The 24,820-nt window shown below is 36.1% G+C and overlaps 1 protein-coding gene across 6 annotated transcripts in view; it reads left to right on the top strand.

Annotated features, from left to right (window-relative positions):
- The window catches only part of LOC123307786 (eyes absent homolog 2), a 104,451-nt gene that overhangs the window by 63,529 nt on the left and 16,102 nt on the right, over window positions 1–24,820 (top strand). For 4 of the 6 annotated variants that reach the window (XM_044890213.1, XM_044890214.1, XM_044890215.1 and 1 more), the window contains exons 1-2: window positions 221–591; window positions 4,404–4,453. The exons of 1 other annotated variant lie outside the window; for it this stretch is intronic. In XM_044890213.1, the coding sequence (XP_044746148.1) occupies window positions 511–591; window positions 4,404–4,453 (131 nt within the window). In that variant the 5' untranslated portion in view covers window positions 221–510. Of the gene's footprint in view, window positions 1–220; window positions 592–4,403; window positions 4,454–24,820 lie in introns of those variants that run through there. One more of the 6 variants, XM_044890217.1, reaches the window with a different exon arrangement.

The following is a 24,820-nucleotide window of genomic DNA, read 5'->3' on the forward strand; positions in this document are numbered from 1 at the left end:
CCAACCAGGCTTTTAACTTCCACATAATTTACATCAATGGAATATTCGCCTGAGCAGGACTCCAAAAAAGGAATAAAATAAGATAATGCAATAATCATCCGGATTCTATTGGACATCCCGTCCGCCAGCTCCGGTGTCATTGGTGCTCGCGATCCCTGCTAGTTCGCACTCCTACCGGGAGAGGGGAGAGGTCATCTCGCCCCCCTACCAACACCGGATTCAGTCTCGATCACACTCAGTCACAGAGAACACTATTCGGATAGGGTTTCCGAACCTATCCGCTTGTCCTTTTTGCTCCGTTTTTTTTGGACGAACCACAGAGTGCAGTGAAAGTGATCTTAGAAACAGTGATAGTAGATGTTGATCGGCTGCAGGGGTCATAGATTACAGTGACGATTGTGCAAATCCATGGGTTAGCATGATTTGAAGGACCTAATTGACTCCGATTGTTTTTTTGTTGTGTTGTAATTTGAAACAGTGTTGGCGGTTTTGTACCTTGCGGGTATTATCATGGTGACTTTAATGCCCTGCAACTACTTGAATGCTCAGACGTCCAGGTGCAGTATGATCGACAAAATGTGCGAACCGAAGGTATGTTTCCGTTTTGAGACGATTCTATGCATACTCTACGGTCAAGTTCGTTCCGGTAAATAGTGTGTTTGTGAGCAATCGGTTTCGATTTGCTTGGGGTAACTAAAGGCCGTCGCTATTTCCAGAGCTAAACCCTCTGAACTTAAGGAAATATTTTTTTATTCATGAGGGGAATTTCCTTTTTTTGTGGAAACATGAACTAATCTATGCATGCGTTCGGTTGTGGGGAGAAAAACTTGGAAATATGAAGTTTCTTTTCCATAAATCCTGTTCGATGACAAAAATCGGTCCTATCCCTAAACTGTCAAAAAAACAGTTCATAATACGTACTTCCAACATAAGTACATTTCAACTCTAGAACCCTAGTGAATTTCAGGTTTCATTTTTGACATTTGCTGTAATTGGCATATTTTTACGGAAACCCTAAGAAAGTTTTTCGACTACCTATCAGATGAAACCGTTTCAAGCTCGGTTTAAAATGTTATCAGGCCAAAAAACGTGAAAATTAACCTAAGTATTTGTGATTGAAATTGTTGGAGCAATTGCAATGACATTTGAGTACTCAAAATTGTCCCTATCTTCTTCCTCTTTACTCTAATGAGTAGGTCCAATTCAAAAGCACCTTATATTAATCAATCAAAATGTGTGACCTTATTTCCTATCAAATTGATGAAATTTTCAAAATCATGCCCTAGTTCGATGATCTAAAATGCTTTCGAAATCTGAGAGCTCATAGCATTATAGGAACCGCCTAACTGCCATATACAGAGTGTTTCTTTGACTTCTACATAGTAGATTCTTGAAATCAATTTTTCTTTCACCATTTTTTCTGATTCCTTCAGAATAAGAAGCTTTCTATGACACTACACATCTGTGGTTCTTTTAAACAGAGTTGCATTCAGCCGAAGTACCCAATATTTCGAATTTCAAAGATATTTTTTGTTTTTGAACAGAAAATTACTCGATAGAAAAATGAAAAATACTGGGCATTATTTCCCAAAATGGTTAAATATTCACTAGAAAGTGTTCAACTTGTCATGAGATTCTTTAAATTTCTGGTATTTTTATGGCACGTCGTGGTAATAATAAGGAATCTATGGTAGATTTAAGAATGTTCGGAGAAGATTCATCACATCAACAAAAAACTATATTCCGAAAATCATTAAATTCGATAAAATCGTTTGTGAAATTACCTCAAAATTTTATGGATTTTCAACAGCTTGTATCTTCTTAACCGAGCTGAAATGGATGAAATTGTGAAGGGAAGGAGTGTTTCTTTGGGTGTCCAGGGGTGGAATCTTCTGTTGAATATATGTACACCATTCACTCTGTTTATAAAATTTCAACCCAATCTGGTAATCCCTGTACTCAATTGAATTTTTGTCTTAATTCGTAAACCACTCTGTTTGTCAGTAGTGAGGCGGTTTTTGACATTTGTTCATGACATTTCGCGATCATTGGCATTGCATATACATAATCGTCTGGTCGGTTTCATCTAAAAAAACCCATATACTGATTTATTCACAGGTAGAGTCTATTTTTCCATATCCATAATATTAAAGCTTCAAATTCTCTATATCCCATCTAATTTCTGGATTTTCTGGTATCAATATTAGCATACCCGGCTAAAATTAGGATTTTGGATGAGAGTTCGTCTTGATTCGAAACCATTTTGATCAAAGATTATAGAGTAGAAAGATGGGAAACGAGGCGACTAAAGCAATTTGAGCGCCATCTGTGTGTCACGCGTGTTTTTAAGACGCTAGGACTGGTTAAAATATTAATTTGAGTGCCATTTGCAGAAATATATGAAATTTTTTAAGATTTCAGACGTCAATTTTGATCAAAGAGGTTTTGAATGTTTTGATTCTCATTCCGCTTTTTGTTTATCTGGCTCGTTCTAGTTGCTGATTTTTGAATTTTTTTTGTCTTATTTCTTGGTGAAAACATCAAAATTTTTTTCGAAAATTATTGAATGGTGAAGAACGGTGGATCAAATAATAAAATGTATTTTATGTGATTAAGTTTTTCACTCAACTAAGGAAAATGGAAGCGTAAGTATTAAAAGTCGTAACATGTGAATCGGTCATTCATTGATTCTAATTTTCAGTGCTCCGAAGTGGATAAAATTCTCAGAGCTTGAAGACAATTAATTCAGCAAACACTACTAACTACACCATGTGCAATGAACATTTCACTGCAGGTCAATTGAGAACTGTTAATCGACGTAAATTGTTGTATGCAGAAAGCATCCCTTGCATGAACGGCCTATTAAGGGGAAATGATGATCTTTATAGGTCCATTCAATGATTCTCAATTGCTACTCTTTCAATATATTCAGAAAAGCAGAGGTTTTATTGATTTCCATTTGGGAACCGAGTGACTGTCAAATTATTGTTTAGAAAGTCAAAGTTTTATGAAACCTACTGTGAGTGTTTTGTTCATTCATTAATCAATTTGTATATTGTGTCATGAAGAGACCATATCATAAGGAAATCATAAAAAAAGCACCAAGAAACTATACTGACATACAGGTCTTGCATATGTCTGTAAGGTTTTTTTTAGTGTGGTTCTGAAAATTCTTTAAATAATACCTACATATGTAAGTAACTGGAATATGTATGCTATGATGGTATATTGAATATTGGGTCATATTAATTTCTGATATATGTATATTTTACAAATTCAACTAAGTTCATTAATTCAGAACAACCTATTGTACAGATACAACACCTTCGACATATAGCAGATCACCATATACTTTAGTGTCCTAGTTAAAACTTCATTTATTGCCCACTATTTCAATTTTTGTAAATTTTTTATGAATTGCAAATAAATATATAGCACATCCAACAGCGTTTTTCGTTGATATCAATTGATTCCAAACAATGTTTAGATGAAAACTAACATCCTGATCACAGAACAAAACCATACTTTTGTTTTGTCGCTCAGGATGTTTGTTTTCTGATAGAAACAAAGTCAATATTGGAATGCAATACGAGAAATAGAATTCGAATTTCGCGCCCCACAATTAAAAAACAGAAAACTGTTATCAAAAAATTTTCTTGTATTGACAGTGCGTTTTTAGCGCCATCTCATTGTCACGCGTGTTTTCACTGGCCAAAATGTAGTCGGTTTTTAGTACTAGCGATATGAGGGCGTTTCCTATCTTTCTACTCTATAATCTTTGATTTTGATGTTATCAATAATACGAACTGTCAAATGAGCTTGTAAATTACTAGAACTATATTCATGTCAACAAAACATGTCATCAGATATGATATCTATCCATTATATACCTGAATAGATGTATTTAAATATGAGGAACATTTTCCTGATTTGGAAACCATTTCCAGCATTGAATTTTGGTTGTATGATCGAAAAAAGTGTATGATAGTGACTTTATCCACCATCGAAGCACCAAGTGATTATAATCTATGAGTTTCCTTGAGCATTATGTTATTTATAAATCACTAGTTATTCATGAACCATTATTCACTGATTTTTATAATACATTCATTAATCACTAGTTATTTATGGGTCATTATTTACTTATCTATCCAACTTCATGTGGTTTCATCACATAAAGGTGGCTTCATTTCAGTGAATAATATACCATTAAAGTATGCACTTACAACGTTGAGAGGTTAAATTCATTGCGAGTGTTTTAAAGCTTCAATTATAACATGCGCACCATATTATTGTTACTGTTTTATAGTAAAATTAGTTGCATCTCGCAAGATCGTCTATATTTCGAATAGAATAATGTCCCATTTATAATGCCCAATCACAAACTAATTTTTCCGTTGCAGGTTAAAAGGGCAAGAACCGACGTCGTCTCAGATTCTTCGGATAGGGACAGGTGAGCTTATCGAAATATTATAATCTACTCTCTGTCTTTGTGGTAACAAAATTAATGGCCGCTTCGTAAGCATCATTCATTTTGTCCCCGTGCGAGTTCCTTATAACACATCGTGTATACGCGTCCAGCACGGAGGTGAACATTTTTTAGATTTTAAGGATCGGGTCGAGCCGAATCGTAAAATAGGAATTTTAAGGGGTCTCCGTCGACTATGACCTATCGGACTGGACAAGGTTTACTTATTGGACTTGACTATACTTCGAAACGCGACATGTGCTTTTATGTGGACAGTTATAAATAGGTCGAGTGAGGAACGGGACTAGAAGATTGATTCTATAATTGCAGATTGTTCTGAATTTTACCTTCTCCAACAATAATTAATTTTCAAATCCTAAATTTTGGATGAAACACGAAATTACGTTAAAAAAATTTCATGGTACATATGTTTTCCGTTTTCCGTCAAAAAATGATACGATAAGCTTTAATATAATATACAAAGGTGAGGCTTTTTTTTTAAAAAGGGACAACTCATCAAAATAAGTCGTTTAACCGAAAATTGTCTATATAAAGTATCCAAAATGGCTGAGATACAACCCCTAGAAGTTCGACAAAATTTTATTGAATTTCAAGTACGGGTTAGACCCCCCTAAACTGACCTATTTGCTACTCTGTCTGAAAATCAGGATGTTCTATTACTGTCCTAGAGTATGGACTGCATTGCAGTTGTTTTGAAGATTCCAGAAAACCAAACAGTTGATGATTCAATAGAGAATTGCACTCCCGAGAGCTCTTCGAAGTCAACTCGAAAATGAAAAGTGGAAAAACAAAAAAACTATTTTCTCCTGAACAGGGCCAGATATTTGAAATTTTGGTATGAAAACATAGGTTTTCGAACACGCTAAATGTATTTCGAATGCCTATGTGTCTCTTCGCTTAGATTTTCATCTTGGAAATGGCATTTTTCAAAAATTGTAAATTTCACTTGAGAATTCGTCAAGACCGAAACAGTTGCGTCGAGATGGATTAAATTCTCAGATTTATTACTAGAAGTTGCTCTTTCAGAATATGTATCATGTTTAGTTCTACGATAATTTTCCTGGAAGATAAATGACTCGAAAGATGACCTTCGAAAAATTCCCAAAAAGTTGGGTTCAGTTAAAAGTTCCTCAAGACCGAACGGTTGTGCCGAAATGCATGAAATTCTCAGATTTGTTACTAGAAGAGTTGCTCTTTCAGAATATGTATCACGTTTGAATGTACGATAATTCTCCTGGAAGATAAATTACTCTCAAGTTGACCTTCGAAAATTCCCAAAAAGTTGGGTTCAGTTAAAACTTCCTCAAGACCGAACGGTTGTGCCGAAATGGATGAAATTCTCAGATTTGTTACTAGAAGAGTTGCTCTTTCAGAATATGTATCACGTTTATATCTACGATAATTTTCCTGGAAGATAAATTACTCGCAAGTTGACCATCGAAAATTCCCAAAAAGTTGGGTTCAGTTAAAACTTCCTCAAGACCGAAAGGTTGTGCCGAGATGAATGAAATTCTCAGATTTGTTAAAAGAAGAGTTGCTCTTTCAGAATATGTATCACGTTTTGATCTACGATAATTTTCCTGGAAGATAAATTACTCTCAAATTGTCCTTCGAAAATTCCCAAAAAGTTGGGTTCAGTTAAAACTTCCTCAAGACCGAAAGGTTGTGCCGAAATGGATGAAATTCTCAGATTTATTCCTAGAAGAGTTGCTCTTTCAGAATATGTATCAAATTTTCATGTAAGGTTACTTTCATTGAGAGATAAATAACTCGCAAGTTGACCTTCGAAAATTCCCAAAAAGTTGGGCTCATTTAAAACTTCCTCAAGACCGAACAGTTGTGCCGAAATGGATGAAATTCTCAAATTTATTACAAGAAGGGTTGCTCTTTCAGAATATGTATCACATTTTCATGTACGGTTACTTTCATTGAGAGATAAATGGCTCGCAAGTTGACCTTCGAAAATTCCCAAAAAGTTGGGTTCAGTTAAAACTTCCTCAAGACCGAACGGTTGTGCAGAAATGGATGAAATTCTCAGGTTTGCTACTAGAAGAGTTGCTCTTTCAGAATATGTATCACGTTTAGATCTACGATAATTTTCCTGAAAGATAAATTACTCGCAAGTTGACCTTCGAAAATTCCCAAAAAGTTGGGTTCAGTTAAAAGTTCCTCAAGACCGAACGGTTGTGCCGAAATGGATAAAATTCTCAGATTTATTACTAAAAGAGTTGCTCTTTCAGAATATGTATCACGTTCAGATCTACGATAATTTTCCTGAAAGATAAATTACTCGCAAGTTGACCTTCGAAAATTCCCAAAAAGTTGGGTTCAGTTAAAAGTTCCTCAAGACCGAACGGCTGTGCCGAAATGGATGAAATTCTCAGATTTGTTACTAGAAGAGTTGCTCTTTCAGAATGTGTATCACGTTTAGATCTACGATAATTTTTCTGGAAGATAATTCACTCTAAAGATGACCTTCGAAAAATCCTGAAAAAAATGAGTTCAGTTAAAAATTAATTTACATCTTTCAAGTCCAAGACCGTACCAAAAGATCTGTTTGCTTACAATCCAAACTTGACCACGTATACTCCCTCTGATAAGTTGGCTCGCCAAATCTCTACATCGCTCGTCGATCGGAACCGATAAACCACGTATCCAATAAACACCGACACAATTCCATCAATCCATCGGAAAATCGCCGGATAATCGATCGGGTCTCGAGATACGCCGGCGTTAGTAGGCTCTGACGGAAGACGGACGAGCGGCATTAAATCCGGGCGAGAGAAGGTCAATACGGTTATGCGTGTGTGTGCACGGACGGACGCCGTAAAATCGGCCGGGGGGCTCGCATGGAGCCCCAGCGACGCCCACGCTGAGACGCCGCGAACAATGGTGAACAATCGAACAATCGCAACTAACATTTGTTATTTTTCACCCGCGGCTGCGATCGCAACCAGAGTGCATCCATTTGAAACTGTTACACGGACATTATTCTGTCAAAGTGGCGGTTAACAAGAGTTTTATCGGATGACATGAGGGCGCGCTGCGGCCATAAAACCGGACGGTTTGACATTTTTTTTTATGGCGCGATAGAGTCGTGGCCGCCTTGTCGAACGGTGCCTACGGCTGTGGTTTTTTTTTTCGTTTTATTGGAGGAGAATTGATTGCAAGGACTTATGACTTGTGTCAGCTGGCGACAATCATTGCTGAACCTGAGAGTCCACGAGATCGTTTCATACCGGGTGGCCCACATGAAATTCCCATTTCCATAAGACTCGAACGAAACAATCGATTTTTTCGGAAAAATAAATGAATTTAATGAGATTTGTTTTATTTTGTTCAGATTTTTTGGATTTTCTAAACTGCGCAAAAAAATTAACGCACATTCTGAAAATCTCAATTTTAATGAAAGTTAACTCTACATTGACTTTATAACTTATTTTTTATGTTCTCTCGGGAAGGTTTTGAACGAAACAAGGCACATTAAATGGAAGAAAAATTCAGGATTTCACCGAATCTTATGTGAAAGAAGAGAAATGAACAATTTTCAAAATACTGAAATGCTGATAAGTGATTTAATACTTTGTATTTCCACCCCTTGCGTTAATTACAGCTCGGCAACGACGGTTCATACTCAAAATGAGTGATCTTAAAATGTTCTGATCTAATCCTTCCCAGATTTCTCCGAGTTGGATTCCTAAGTCATTAAGAGTAGCTGGATGATTTTCTGAACTTCTCAGCCTTCTATTGAGGTTGTCCCAAACCTGCTCAATCGGATTGAGATCTGGACTTCTTGCTGGCCATTCCATTCGAGAGACTTCAACCTCTTCAAGGTTCTCCTGAACGATGCGCGCACGATAGGGTCTGGCATTATCGTCCATAAAAATGAAATTTTCACCAATGTATGGGGCAAATGGCACTACATGCTCTTCAAGAATGTTCCTTATATACTTATCAGCATTCATAGCTCCATTATCAACGACCACTAGGTCTGTGCGAGCAGTCGAAGATATTCCACCCCGTACCATAATCGATCCTCCCCCGAAACCAGTAGTATTCAGGAAATTGCACTGAGCATATCTTTCATGTGGACGTCTGTATACAAGGGAACGTCGATCACAATGGTAGAGACAGAATCTAGACTCATCTGTGAAGAGAACTCTTTCCCAACCGGCCTCTTCCCAATGGATATGCTCTCTCGCAAAATCCAAACGCGCCCTTCGATGGACTGGGGTAAGAGCTGGGCCTCTTGCCGCGACACGAGGCCTTAAATCATATTCTCTGAGGCGATTTCTTATTGTCTGAGTGCTAATTTGCACCTCATGAGTTTGCTCAAGCTGAATTTGAAGGAGACGAGCGGTTGCAAACCGTTGTCTCAACGAAGAAACTCTCAAGTAACGTTCTTGAATGGCAGTTGTTACCCGTGGTCTACCCTGTCCTGGTCTTGGGACATTCATACCTGTCTCCCTGAATCGCTGCAACATTCTGGACACACTTGTATGGGAACCTCCAAACCTTTCAGCAATTCTTGTGTATGTCCACCCTTCTTCTCCCAAAACTACCGCTTGGGCACATTCCTCTTGGGTCAAATTGCGTGTTTCGCGTTGCACAGCGATCGAGTGTAGAAAATCAAACGAAAGAAAAACTATTGATCACTAGAATTGATCGAGAACAACTGATTTTAGAATGTAGCCAATACATTCAAAATCTGATAATATCATTTTTTTTTATTCCTGCTGGGAAAAAACATCTGTATTGAAGAAAACCGTCGAAAACATATGCATGCATAATTCTGATAAAATTAATTATCATTGAGAACACCTTCAGTTGTAGAATAAATTTGAGATTTCCATAATGTGCGTTAATTTTCTTGCGCAGTGTATTTGAATTCTTTTTTTCTCTGCTTATTTAGGGTTCAGTTGTGATGAAAATTTGATGGTATTGAATAGCAGCTATAACCTGTATTAGGGAAAGAATAACATTTTTTTATGGTTTTTCAACAGCCTGTATCTTTCAAACCGAGCTGATTCGGAAAAAATGGTTCAGGAAGAAAGTGTTCCTTTTGACCTCAAGAATCTACTGTTAGAATATTTGTACGAGTCAAAGGCTCACCCTGTATACTAATGACGTCAAAAATAGTTTCGTAAATATAATAATAAGAATTCATGTCGCTATTGGTCATTTGGTTGCTGAAGAAAGAAGAATCGAAGGTTGTCGATAAAATGGTCCTACACAAAGTGCTGAAAAGGCATCATAAATCCCTTTCGTTTATAATGGACTATTTGAGCCATATACTGGGAATTGTTTACAGTTTTTTTACGTTGTTTTATTTACTCCAATAGAACTGTTGAGTCTACGCAATATATGGTTGTTGATGTGCGATTTCTGATTATTCTAAGAAAAACGAATGGGTAGTGTTTTAAACTTTCATCATAAATGATGGGCAAAATTTTAATATTTTGTACATGACGCATAGGCGTAGCCAGGGTTGAGTTGCGGGGGGGGGTTTTGAAATGAAATTTTTCTGATTTTGACATATAAATTGAGACTTTTTGAAACTAATATTATGTAACTATATTATTCCGGGGGGGGGGGGTTTGAACCCCCAAAACCCCCCCCCCCCTGGCTACGCCCGTGACATGACGATTAATTATATGACTTTTTCATCACAGCAGAATAATAGAATAGGGAACCATTTGAACGTACAAGCTTCATACACCCTGTTTATGTGAAAATAGGTAAAAATCAGTTATTAATCTTGAAACTTTTGTACGGAATTTTTTTTCTACATATTGACTCAAAAAATGTTAAAGGTGTGGTTCGTTACCTTGTTTCTTCCGCCATTCAAATTGTTCAAGAGGGATATATGGGAAAACTTCAAAGTATGCCTAATCCTTATGAATGTCCCACCAGGAAATATGCCCCTACTTCATAGCAAAAGTATTTAGCCGACTATTCCAGTAGCCTTTTCAAAGTTTAACAATGCTTCCACATGTGTGGGGGTGTAACTTGACCGGAAATCTCCCGAAGAAACTATCTAAATCAGCAGTTAAATGACCAGGCCACCCTCTTCAGGGCAAAACCTCCATCTAGTGCGATAATTTATTATATGTCGAAAACCTTGTTGGTAAATATGTTCCGAAGAGTATAATGATTTGAGTTTCTACCCAAAATTTTTGCTTTTTTTTTTGAATGGGGTTTTCACTGCTTATAAATCAGTTAAAAAAGAATTTCAGGTGGTGCAGCTTACATGGGAATGGTGAATTTTTTAACCATTCGAGATTTTGGAATTCGAGAACTGAATTCGATAGGTGAAATTGATATTTCACTCGGAATGAAATGATTCGATGAAATACCGTGGGAATTCGGTATGGGATCTAATTTCCAATAACGAATGCATTAATCATCTTCTGTTTGACACATAGAAATGATCAACTAATTTTCTTGGGAAAAAAATAACAAAGAATTCAGTAAAATTCAATATGAGTATCTCATACAAACGAAATTCAGTGCGAAAAGAAACCAATTAGACCTCATTTGAGTATTTTCGTTGTTCGATCCATATAAGAAATTTGATCTGAGCAGATGATGGTTATCGATTGATATAATATGTTCGTTATTCAAATATCCTCTAGGTAAATGAGTTTGGTCTCATTGGTGGTCACCTCATTTAATATTTTATAAAAAGGTTATCGATGAAAACTTAATTTTAGTATTCCCATCGGGTTGGGTTATTCTGTCCGACGTTTCGGCAAGCATTCGCTAGCCGTCTTCAAGGATTACCTCGTTTTCAACCATATAAGTTACCTATCTATAAGTCTAACATCATTTGACAAGATTTTCGGATTTGACAGTTCTATTGATAAAATCATTGAACCACATTTTCCCTTTTCAGAAATGCCAGAATTATACGGATTTAGTTCATCTTCTCTGAATATACAGACTCGTACAGATATTTTAACAGTTGATTCTTGAGGTCAAACGAAACACTTTTTTCTCATACCAATTTTTCTGATTCGGCCCTGATGAAAAGATACGGCCATTTTAAGTTTTGATCATGAGCTGTGCCACCCCTGGAAAAACAGAATAAACTTCAAAGTAACAAGCTGAATCTGTGACACTATTCATCTGTGGATCTTTTAAACAGAGTTGTTTTCAGCCAAAGTACCCAATTTTTCAAATTTCACAGATACTCTTTGATTTTTGAACATGAAATTACTCGAAAACGGCACATTATACGAGAGAATATGAAGAATACTTTCATTTTACAAAACGTTCAAATATTCATTATATAGCGTCCAACTTAGTTTCAAGATTTGGGTTCATGGTCATAATGAGAAAACTGGAAGACGTGGGTGATATCTTGTGTTCGAAAAAGATTCAGCAAATAAATGAAAAACTATATTCCGAAATTCATTTCCTTCGATAAAATTGTTTGTGATTTAATATTTTTATAGTTTTTCAACAGCCTGTATCTTTTGAACCGACCCGATTCAGAAAAAATGGTAGATGAAAAAAGTGTTTCTTTTGACGTCAAGAATCTACTGTTGATATTTTTGTACAAGTCAAAGACTCACCCTGTATAGATGGCGCCGTAACGGAAAATCAGAAGCTAAGGTCAGAAACGCTGCTTCTTTCAAGTTTTCTTCGATCTTCCTTCTATCGAAGGAAGTCTCAACAGAGAGAAATCTAAAAATCCAAGCTCATCCAATGTGTTTAGAAGAAGACCATAAGAATCCATCAGATTAAGCTTCCATTATATAAGTTAGACAGGTAAAGTCGAAGAAAACAGGAACAAGCAGCGTTCATTACTGTAACTTTGAATCTGAAACTTCCAGTTTACTTTCTGTCCAACTGAAAGTGATTTGGGTCCCAAGAAGTATAATTCTTTGACGAATTTGTACTAAAACCACGTCCAAAAATCCAACTGACACTAAAACTGGACCCAGACAGATGAGAATAAAAGTCTGATGTTAATATTCCTTCAACTAATAAGTCAAAATGAAAACGCTGAAACCCTTCAATCGATTTTTGATAACCCTTATTTTCTGGCAGAAGAATCGAGTGTTTTTCTTCAAACCCTTGGTCGTACCCCATCCAACTTCGTTTTTTTCAATTGAAAACATACACCGTGTGTGAGCTCATTAGAATGTTCACAGAAAATGGAATCCCACCATGATCTTTGTTTTTTGATTTTGTGGTTATCCTAAGAAGCATAAAAGTCTCTGGAAAAAAGGAAATCTATAGTTTCTCTACCAATATCTTCGAATTGATTTTTTTGACTTCCGATGGTGAATTAAGATAACAATATACAAAGTATTCACTGGAGACTCGCACTGTGTATTATTATTCTCTTCGTTTCATCTGAGTTATCGACGAGTCCACAAATTTATGTAGAGACCAAACGAACTGAACTACCTTATTAATTTCGCTGTTTCGCCTTTTACGAGTACCTTATCAATTATTTTTTATTATCCAAATACTAAAATCGAACACCATCCTCCGGTGGGAGATTCTCCAATATCTACCGGCCGGTCGGATTGTCTCACACCTCGAAGAAAAATCACCCAATGAAATCTGTACACATAAAAATATAAATGAACGTCTATGCCCGGCCAACGAGTCGTTACGACATGAAATTTATGGAATGAAACACTCCCGACCGATGTGGGTAAGTCGTTTTCACGGTCATAACTTTTCTCGACAACACAACGAGAGGAAAATATTGGATTTTAATTGTGCGAATAAGACCGCCGAACAAGGTGACGTCATACAATCTTTCCGCCATCAGTGTTTCGAATATTATGTATTGTTATACCTCATTATACAGGGTGAGTCTTGGACTCGTATACAAAAATTTTAACAGTAAATTCTTGAGGTCAAAAGGAACACGTTTTTCCTTTACCATTTTTTCCTAATCGGCCCTGATAAAAAGATATAGCCGTTTTAAGTTTTCATAATGAGCTATGCCATCCCTGGAGAAACAAAATTCCCTTCAGAATGACAAGCTAAATTTATGACACTATACTTCATTCACTTTTATTTTAGCAGTCGGTTGGCCATGGAAATTTGACACATTTCACTCTGTATAGTACGAAAATGTGGGGTTATGAAGCTTGTCAAAACATTTTTGGATTTTAAATCAACGCTATGTTGCCCGTTTTACGTAAAAGTTTCTGTTATTACGTATTTTATCACAATGTCGAATCTCTTCGAAAAATATGTGACGAACATAAATAATTGAAGTTTATACAAACTGATTGAAGGCATACCAAATCCAGTTATTTGCATGGAAAACACAAGGGATCAGTATAATATCATAATATGCACTAGCTTGTGGAGAGTTAATGTTCGTTATCTTCTTTGGCTTACATCATTTGTAGATTTCAAAAATATTAACCCGAAGATGAAATACATATGATACAGTGGTTGGGAATGGGTATCTCCCGAAGGAATTAACAGATAATTACAAGAATGTTAAATTCTTCAACAAAAGTCATCTTGCATCAATATAAGTAAAAGGAATTGAAGGAAGTTTCAAGTTAAGATGAACTTCACCTCTGAACAAAAATTTCACATGAATAAACAAGTAACAGGGCAACTTGCGCGTATTTGTGGCTATTCATTTTACTACATTGATGTAATAATATTAATTAGGTATTTATTAGTACCTTAAGACATTTACATTTTATAGGACAAGTCAAATGAAAAATAGAAAAATCCATTTTAGGGAACTTATTCTCCGATGACATTTATCGAAAATCCTTTAGTAAACCTTTCGCATTAATTCACTCAAACATAAAATTCTCAAATGCCACTTTTTTGGGTCTCCCAATAGAATGAAATTTTTTGTCATCCTCTTCATTCACAATCTTTCTGATTGTGGAAATATTCAGCTGAAATATAAGTCGTTTAGATTCAGATGAAACATTATATAAATTCTCTTACATTGAATATGTTCGCTACCGTCTGACGTATTGTGGATTTAAGAATATCAGGGTATAACTATTTGAATGAGCGGACGGCATTTTCGTAATAAAAATTGTTATTAGTTGTGGCAACGGCGTTATGACATTAACGACATTTCATGAGTGCCAACCTAACTTCGTTCTAGTTACAAAAACTTGAGAAAATTATTTCATGGCCAACCGACTGCTAAGATAAATTTGAATGAAGTATACACATCTGTGGATCCTTTTAACAGAGTTGCAAAATTACCCAATTTTCCGAATATCACAGATATTTTTTATATTTGAACATCAAATTACCGTCGTCTAGTATTGGAACGGTGACAGTTGACGTTTAGAAATTCCATAGACTACTCTATCGGTATTCCGAATCTCCATACTTCCTCCCATGGAAAATTCAACCGATTAGATATTTTACGAATGGGGGCGTTCATCGTGTGACAAGTGTCAAAAAATAATGGACCTGCATCTGTTCCCATCTCTATATCCTTCTGAAGGACCACCTCATGTGTTGCTCAGGGTCCAGCTGTGCTCCTTGAAGTTCTAGACAAAAGACGCTTCGAGATAATGAACAAGAACTAGCCACCGAGTTGAATAGGCAGGATATCATTTACAGTTGAAATGGGCAGAAGGGGTACTTGGGTAGTTAGTAGAAATCTCGAAAAATCCTAGAAATTGAGATGAAATACTTAGAGAATAAAGTTGTCAGTCTTAAGGAACTGGTTTATTCAGGAATTATTTATACAGCAACGTGTAGAGAACAATTCTTCTCTTCAAGAGCTATAATATTAATATATATCTTCTATTCTCGCCAAAAACAGAAGTTACATACCACTTAGTATGTATTTCAATCTATATAGGGTGAGTCTTTGTCTCGTAACATTTTTTATGGTTTTTCAATAGCCTGTATCTTTTAAACCTAGCCGATTCGAAAAAAGTGGTAAAGGAAAAAAGTGTCTCTTTGACCTCAAGAATCTACTGTTGAAATATTCTTACGAGTCAAAGACTCACCCAGTAGAATGTATCGTTCTCGAAAATTCTTATGGACTAAAGTTGTCAAGTCTTGTCTTGACAGGCCTATCAATATCAGAACAAAAATCATTCATATGAACTTTCAAGATCATATTTTCCATGGTCATCACAAAAGAACCTTATTCAGGGTGTTGTAACCCTTCAGCATCAGGTGGTCTGGTGTTATAAAATAAACTGCTCCACATGAGTTAGGGATATTGACTCAAATTGCACAACAATATATTTGAAATGAGATTTTTGTGATGAAAATTCATATTAATATGATTTCAAGTTGCAAATGAACTTCAGCCTGTAGGCCTGCAGCGTATGTGGTTAAGAAAAATCGAGTAAAATAACGAAAGTGAGGAATTTGGTTCTATAAACGGGGCAGAAGCTCTCTCAGATCATTTAAGGATTCTGGGGTAGGTTGATGATTATCTAATCTTCTTTGGAGCATATCCCATGCATGTTCTATGCAATTCAAATCTGGTGAGTAGAGGTATTGGTAAATGTGGAATACCAAGCTCCTCGCGCGCATTCTCAACTATGGCTGCACGGTGCGGTCTAGCGTTATTGTCTAGAAACTGAAAAGTTTCACCAATAGCAGCGTGAAAATTTGGCACAACATTGTCAATGACATGCTCTCTATACCATAAGGCGGTCATATTCCCAGGACAAATGTGTAGATCTGTGCGCCTGTTTAAACATATCCCGGCCCATACCATAACACTACCCCCTCGGAATGGATGGACTTCTTGGACATAGCGACGATTACGGGGTATGCGTGGGATTGTCCATACCCTTATTCTTCGAGAATCTGAAAATCGTCCATATCTGGATTCATCAGTGAAAAGGACACTACGCCATTGATCGCTCCAACTGATATGTTGCCTTGCCCATTCCAGTCTTTGACGCTTATGGTCACGTGTTAATGGAACTCTTCTTAATGGACGTCTAGAATCTAGATTCACCTCGTTCAAACGTCGTTTGATGGTTTCGATGGAAACTTGGACCCCATCTGCATTTTGAAGAGTATTCCGTTGCATCTACACGTAGATGTAGGGTTTCTTCTCGCCGAAACGGTAATGACTTGATCCTGAGCAGGTGTTGTTTTTCGTCGCCCACCAAGCCTTGGTCTTTCCAACATGGAACCTGTCTCCCTGAACCTATTCCAAAGTCGAGAAATCACACTTTGGCTGACTTGGAGCCTTTCCGCTACAACAACCTGAGTTAGGCCAACCTGTAGCATTCCGATAGCCCTATTAGCCTCAGCGTTTGTTAATTTACGTGTTGGCGTTTTCAGAAAACTCGTTTCAAATCGAAGCCGTTGATAAACTGACTCCATTTCAAAATAAGAACATTCATGAAGCATATGCAAAGAACCAAACTTCAGAAAAAAGGCAACCAGATTGACGAAATGTCTCATACTGAATTTTATTGGATCGATTCAAGTTGTTATTGAGTTTTAAATGATTTTACAGCGATTTTCTCAAAGATTACATACTTTTAAAAACGGTCGAATACGATATCCCTTAGATACTCTTGTGGAGCAGTATATTTCACTATGATAATAGTAGCTCTTGGAATAGTGGGTGGTGTAGCTTCAGATAAAATCTACATCAAACGAGAATAAGTCTGGAAAGTGCGAGGGAAAGTGTAATGAAATTCAGACCTGATGTCATTGTAATAAATTGTAATAAAAATATATCAAATTGTAATATTCTTCCGGTTTTGACTGGTGTAGGTTAATCATTACCATCATAGTTTGTCATTAACTGATCAATAAACTCTATATTATTATTATTTATTACCACTCAATTTTTGAGTGTTTATGTTTTGATAGACAGTTTTCCTTCTACAGTTGACTCGTCTTAGAGGATTAGTTATACGTCGTAATCAAGTGCGAAATATGTTGTCCAATCCTCAACAGCTGATACGTTCTTTTGAAGGCATTTTACAGCAGTCGCTGGCAAAAACACCTACTCCATAGAACGGGCCTCGTTAACAATAATTCCCCGAAGTCACAAATCATTTCGAGGAAAGCTCGTTAATCATCCTCCCCCTCTTCATTCCCTCGCTCTCTGGGCAACATGGAAGTCTTTTGAAGTGGCTACATAACTGCTAAACACTGGGCCGTAAAACCGGGCGCGCAGTATTTTCGAAATTGTTAATATTGACAATTCGGTCGCGGGCGACGTGCTTCCCGCGTTCGTGTGCCTGCGTGTGGTACTCTCTGCCCCGAAAAGAAACAGGAATTAACGCGTATATTTTATGTTTTACAGTTTACACTTCGGAATATAACTACAATTCACGGAACTTGTTCGGATCGGACCCCACACCGCAGCATTCTGCACGATTCTACAACTGTTCGTTTAATTATCGACTGTCAAAAGTCAAGGTCGTCCAACGAAACGCGGAATTTTTGGTAATTTGGGAACACTTTCGCATTATTTTCAGCTCCTCGTAAAAAAGCTTGACAGATATTTGATAATTCCTCGGTTACCAGGACAAAAACACCTCTATATGTATACTTCCATTGACTTTTATTTTAGCACTCGGTTGGCCATGGAAATTTGACACATTCCACTCTGTATAGTACGAAAATGTGGGTTTATGACGCTTGTCAAAACATTTTTGGGTTTTAAATCAACATAGCGTTGCCCGTTCTACGTAAAAGTTTCTGTTATTACGTATTTTATCACAATGTCGAATCTCTTCGGAAAATATGTGACGAACATAATTGAAGTTTATACAAACTGATTGAAGACATACCAAATCTATACTCCATTCACTTTTATTTCAGCACCCGGTTGGCCATGGAAATTGGACACATTTCACTCTGTATAGTACGAAAATGTGGGGATATGAAGCTTGTCAAAACATTTTTGGGTTTTAAATCAACGCTATGTTGCCCGTTCTATACGTAAAATTTTCTGTTATTACGTATTTTATCAGAATGTCAAATGTCTTCGGGAAATATGTGACGAACATAATTGAATTTTATACAAACTGATTGAAGGCATACTAAATCCAGTTAGTTGCATGGAAAATACAAGAGATCAGTATAATATCATAAAATGCACTAGCTTGAGGAGACATAATGTTCGTTATCTTCTTTGGCTAAAATTTGAATACGTTACATCAGTTGTAGATTCCAAAAGTATTAACCCGAAGATGAAATCCATATGATGCAGTGGTTGGGAATGGGTATCTCTCGAAGAAATTAACAGATAATTACAAGAATGTTAAATTCTTCAACAAAAATCATCTTGCATCAATGTAAGTAAAAGGAATTAACGGAAGTTTCAAGTCAAGATGAACTTCACCTTTGAACAAAAATTTCACATGAATAAACAATTAACAGGACAACTGGCGCGTATTTGTGGATGTTCATCTTAATGCATTGATATAATAATAATAATAATTGGTAAATTTACAATATATAGGACAAATCAAATGAAAAAAAAATCAATTTTTGGGAACTTATTCTACGATGACATTCATCGAAAATCCTGTAGTAAACTTTTCGCATCAATTCACTCAAATGCCATCACATTTTTGGGTCTCCCAATAGAAGGAAATTCTTCGTCATCCTCTTCATTCACAATCTTTCTGATTGTGGAAATATTCAGCTGAAATATAAGTCGTTTAGATTCAGATGAAACATTATATAAATTCTCTTACATTGAATATGTTCGCTACCGTCTGACGTATTGTGGATTTTAGAATATCAGGGTATAACTATTTGAATGGGCGGACCTGAATTCTAAATAGCACTTTCTGAAACCCTGTCTCTTTTTTCAATCACTTTCGGCATTTTCGTAATAAAAATTGATATTAGTTGTGGCAACGACGTAATAACATTAACGACATTTCATTAGTGCCAACCTCACTCCGTTCTAGTCACAAAAACTTGAGAAAATTATTTCATGGCCAACCGAGAGCAAAAATGAAAGCATATGGAGTATAGAAAAAATTGAAAAACTGGCACTTGAAAATCAATCGAGGTATGCTGGGCGGCCCACACAAACATTTCCCTGTATATGGATTGTTCAGGAAAACTCAGTTACAGGTTAATTTTTTTTGTGATGGGAGTATCTTTTGATTTTGAATTCTTTGGTATACTATCACACCCTTATGCTCGACGTGCAACCTCCATGGCAAAATGGGTCGAGTGACACTTCATTTTGAAATATTGCTGTTCTATTTTTGACTAGGTTATAAATCGTTTAAAGTGATTAGTGGAGTAAACGAATCCTGAGCTCTGATGCTGAAATCTTTCAGGCAGTAATCAAATTCTCATTCACTATTTTATTTGACTTTAAGAATCTAATATTTGTATGAGTCAAAGACTCACCCTGTATAAGAACGCTCGGATACCTCTTATCGCTATTCTGAGTCCAGCATTTTAATGATTTTCCATATTATTTCATGGAAAAAAGAATATGGTACTTAAGCCACTGTTTCATCTCTTGCTCAATTTCAGTCTTTTAATGATCGTGCCTCGTACATATTGAATATTACTGCCAGATCTACGCTGAAGACTTCGTTGTGGGTCTAGAGCTATTATTTGTTTTTCGAAACGGCACATTCATTGACGCCACTCGATAATTAATGAACTACAACAATAATTACGTAAGTCCTCGGCACATTTTATTCATTATTTCCGGTGTTCTCATTCATGGGAATAGGCAGAAACTTTTTCAATTTTTTCTTCCGCTGCGTTCGTTGAAGTCGTCAATTTTTTTCATGATATGTAATTAAAAGTATTCATCAATTTTTGTAAAGGTACATTTATTCACACTTATTGCTTCGAAGGAAAGTATTTGTAGATTTTTTCTTCACTTGGATCATCGAAAAATTCAATTTACCTATGAGGTAAAAAAACAGCTAATTTTCGTGCAGTCCGTAGGTGATTTGATCTCAAAAATACACAAACGAAAAAAAAACTTGACCTTATTTTTTCGGAAAATATTCTTTGGAATTTTTCAACTCAACTTTGAATTTGCCTGTTCTACCAATGAGAATTATATTTGTGTATTTGTCAGATATCACCTAGAACATTTTCTTGTTCTCTATTTGGATTTAGATTTCTGCTGTATCTGCAGTCAAGATAGTTTGGCACTTCTTAGAGGAGATACTATTGTTCTCCACGAAACCAGCAATGACTAATTTTTTCGTGTCTGACAGTCCTATTTATCGCTGTTCCCCGATAAGTATTATCTTAACAGTTGTTTTTTATGGTTTACAATCCCTTCTCTGTTGATTTCTCAAATACCTTCCGTTCTTGTCAGTTCAAACTGCAATGGTTTATTTTATATGTTTTATTCTGAATGCTTTTTCGCAAATGCTATTTATCAACATCCACTCTATCTATACCGCACCCAACTATTTGTTTAGTATACCCAATAATTATAAACCTTAGGAATCGACAATGAAAAAATTAAAAGACACTCGAATTTTTTGTACTCTACGTTTTGAAATATTATAGAATCCATATAATAAATATTAATTCCTCCTTTTCAATAACATGGTTTCACTTATCATCTCTCTTCTACGAAATAAAGCTAGGAACTGCAAACAAATTTCCAACTAATGGTAACTACCTATACAAGAAAATTGTCGAAAAACAAACTTTTGAAACAGAACTTTATGCTATGATGGGCGATGGCTGTGTACTAAAAAAAGGGTTTGATTCTGTTAATATGATGCTGTGAAGGAAAATTGGGAGTTTATCTGGATGTGCACTATTCGGTAGAATTCTGCAGATTCAAATACAAATATGCAATCCAATTATATGAACCTAAAAATCCTGGGGGAGAAAAAAGCTCGGTCCTTTTGATGATAAATATGGGTCGTTTCTGCATTAGTGCAGCGCTCGCACCTCTACTATTCAGATCAATACAAGGTGAGTCTTTGATTCGTACAAATATTTCAGCAGTAGATTCTTGAGGTCAAAAGAAACACTTTCTTCTTATATAGCCATTTTAAGTTTTCATAATGAGCTATGCCACCCCTGGCGAAACAAAATTACCTGCAGAATAACTAGCTAAATCTGTGACACAACAGATCTGTGGATCTTTTACAGGAGTTGTATTCAATCGAAGGACCCAAGTTTTCAAATTTCACAGATACTTTTTAATTCTTGAACATCAAATTATTCGAAAACGGCAAATTATACGAGAAAATATGAAGAATAGGTACTTTTAATTTACAAAACATTCAAATATTCATTAGATATATAGCGTCCAACATAGTTTCAGGAGTTAAGTTGTTTGAATTTTTGCTATTTTTATGGTACGTAATGGTCATAATGAGAAAACTGAAAGACGTGGGTGATATTTTGTGTTCGAAAAAGATTCAGCAAATAAATGAAAAACTATATTCCGGAATTCATTTCATTAGATAAAACCGTTTTTGAGGTAAAACTAAAAATTATATTTTTTATGGTTTTTCAACAGCCTGTATCTTTCAAACCGAGCCGGTTCGAAAAAAATGGTAAAGGAAGAAAGTGTTTCTTTCGACCTCAAGAATCTACTATTAAAATATTTGTACGAGTCAAAGACTCACCCTGTATAGCAGTCGATGATCAGAACGTGAAAAGCAATTTTTCATTTTTTTTTCTTGCTTATACACATAAGCAGTATACTTTATGCAATTACGTTATTATCATATTTTTTTCACAAGAGTATGCGATGGTAAATATGAACTCGATTATTTTCTCTTTGAAGCCATCAAATCATGTGTCTAAGCTCATTTACCATTTTTGTTTTTTTTCTGAAAAAATTGTCATCTAGTTATCATCTTATCTTGGACACGGAAAAACCACTACATACATATATATTTTGTTGAAAATTTGAATTTTCTTATCAATTACCTAGAATATATATCTCAGAAAAAACTAAAATATCTTCTTTATAAACAAAAAAACCTCTGTTTTTCGTCGCCATCTCATAACGTAAAAACGGCTGGACTGATTTCATTCATTTTTTTAAACCTTCCTCATACTTCATAGGAACTTCTTACGGAACAAAAAATCCGAAGAGTTGCTTGGGAATTAGGAAAATAAAAAAAACTAGAAGAAATTTAAATTTCGCGCCTGCTTGTATGTTGGGTAGTCTATACCCTCCACGGACAAGTGATTGACACTTGCAGAATGTTGACAGTTCACAAATGCATAACACGCCAATATTTATATACCGTTCTAAATGTTCATGGTACCTATAACTTGAAATCCTTGAGATATTCTCTGTTTAAGATCTAGTAAGGAATATTGTACAGAATGCTTAGGGAATCTATGTCTCTCCTGAGCGTCACAAATACGGGACTTTATTGTGGACCACCCTGTGTAAGATGGGGCTGTTGAAAATATTATATGAAATATGTACCTACGCTATTTACTGGCCATTCATTTACACCCTCTTCATTATGACCATATAAAATACATCTCGATGATTTCGGAAAAAAAAATAAGAAAAAAGTGAAATATTCCAAGCGTGCTCACATCGAAAAAACGGCAAAGAACCCGTCTCAACCTCGTCAGGTCCCTCCGAACCGGTACACCAGGGTGGGCGCAACTGCACCGTGAAATATTCGTAAAATCGGGCGTAATATTTTAGAAAATTTGGTCCAGTGAACAATTAAAAACACGGAACCTAATCTTGATCAATTCGTCATGGTTGTTTTGTCACATAACGAGCCGGACCTCCTGGTCGCAGCGGGCCCTGACGGCCCACCTACCATCTCTCTTGTTTTATTGTCGTCGTTTGTTTTTTTCCACCTTTTATTCCACACGATCTCGGCAGGCCGTGGTAACGATTAATTCTATTACAAGCCGGTATACGAAACCCTCCTCACTTATCGGGGGACCAATTTGTATCTCTTAGGTGGAACAAGTCGCTATTAACGAGAATGGTCATCAGGTTGATTCTTCTTGTTTCGCCGCTAACCGTTTCTTGTGTGTCAACGCTGTTTTATAATCTCTATTTGGCAGTTGCCTACTGATTAGGAGATCTCGAATAACTAGATTCATTCAAAACAACAAAATATGGGAAAATCTTTATAGTTGTCCCAGTTTTTGTGTATTTCTTGGGATAATGCAACATGTTAATCAAAATATATTGGAAATTCCTAGTATATCCTGCTTTATTTGACTTCTCAAGGCTGTATCTGCATCCAGTAACTGAATGAATCCAGCGTCGAAAACGTTAAATAGAAATTATTTCAACAAAGAACGTGAACGTTCAACTCCAGCACCGAACCTCATAATATATCTGTCTTCTCCGCATCCACATCATAATTACTGGTGTTTGTATAGCCAACTTCCTAACCTAAAAACTACGAAAAGAAAATAGAACATAATGAGTGTTCTGGAACATGTGCTGGCCAAATGGTAATGGACCTTCCTTGTCGAACCTCTCGGGAACCCCTATATTCCTCTCTGTCCCGTCCCATCTTTCGTCTTTGCAGCACCATTAACTTTTACAGTTGACACTTGTTGCGGAGACCTGTGGCAGTTTTATATATAGGACATTTATTTTTATTAATTACGTTTTGTCTCTTGAATAATACTCGTGGAACGGACCGACCTTTCTCAGAATTCGTACGGCGACTACGTGTCAAATTTGGAGACCGATGAAGTGTTGAGAGTTGTCTTAAGATGGGTTCAAGGCCGAGGGAAGAATCAGAAGGGGACCTGTGGGTGCCAAACTAAGTTGTGACGAGATTTAAGTCCCCTGTTACAGTCACATACAAAATATTGTACTTTCAGATAAGAAAACTGTATCTATTACCTACAACCAAATCACGCCAAAACCGCAAGCATACCTTCTACAATTTGAAAAAAAAAATTACAATTTATTGCACCAGGTTTTGAATTTTATTACACTCGTTATAGTCGTTTTTCCCGAGTTATGCTTGTTTGGAGTGGGTTCTATCTGTAGCTACACCACCCACTTGTAACTTATTTGGGCTAGAATTTATTACAAATTTATTACAACTGACTCATCAATTCAAATACCAATCAACCTCGATATCAAATATTCTGAGGTGGTGTTTTCTAAAAACTATCATTGTCATAGTGAAATATTTTGCTACACCAGATCACAAATATTACATAATACAGGGTGCTTCGGCTCTTCAGTATGAGGCGGTCAATTGTAATAAAATATTTAACTTTAAAACTTAGTTTTTTGATACAACACAACGAATTATATTTCGATCAAAATTTTCCATTTTCTTAAACCGACAAATATTACTAATACAGGGTGTTGTGGCCCTTCAGCATGAAGTATAATAAATTATTTTACTATATAATAGTAGCTCCTGGAACACACATAGCTCAGAATATTTG

Source organism: Coccinella septempunctata, chromosome 2 (assembly GCF_907165205.1).
Source record: "Coccinella septempunctata chromosome 2, icCocSept1.1, whole genome shotgun sequence".
Classification (NCBI taxonomy): domain Eukaryota; kingdom Metazoa; phylum Arthropoda; class Insecta; order Coleoptera; family Coccinellidae; genus Coccinella; species Coccinella septempunctata.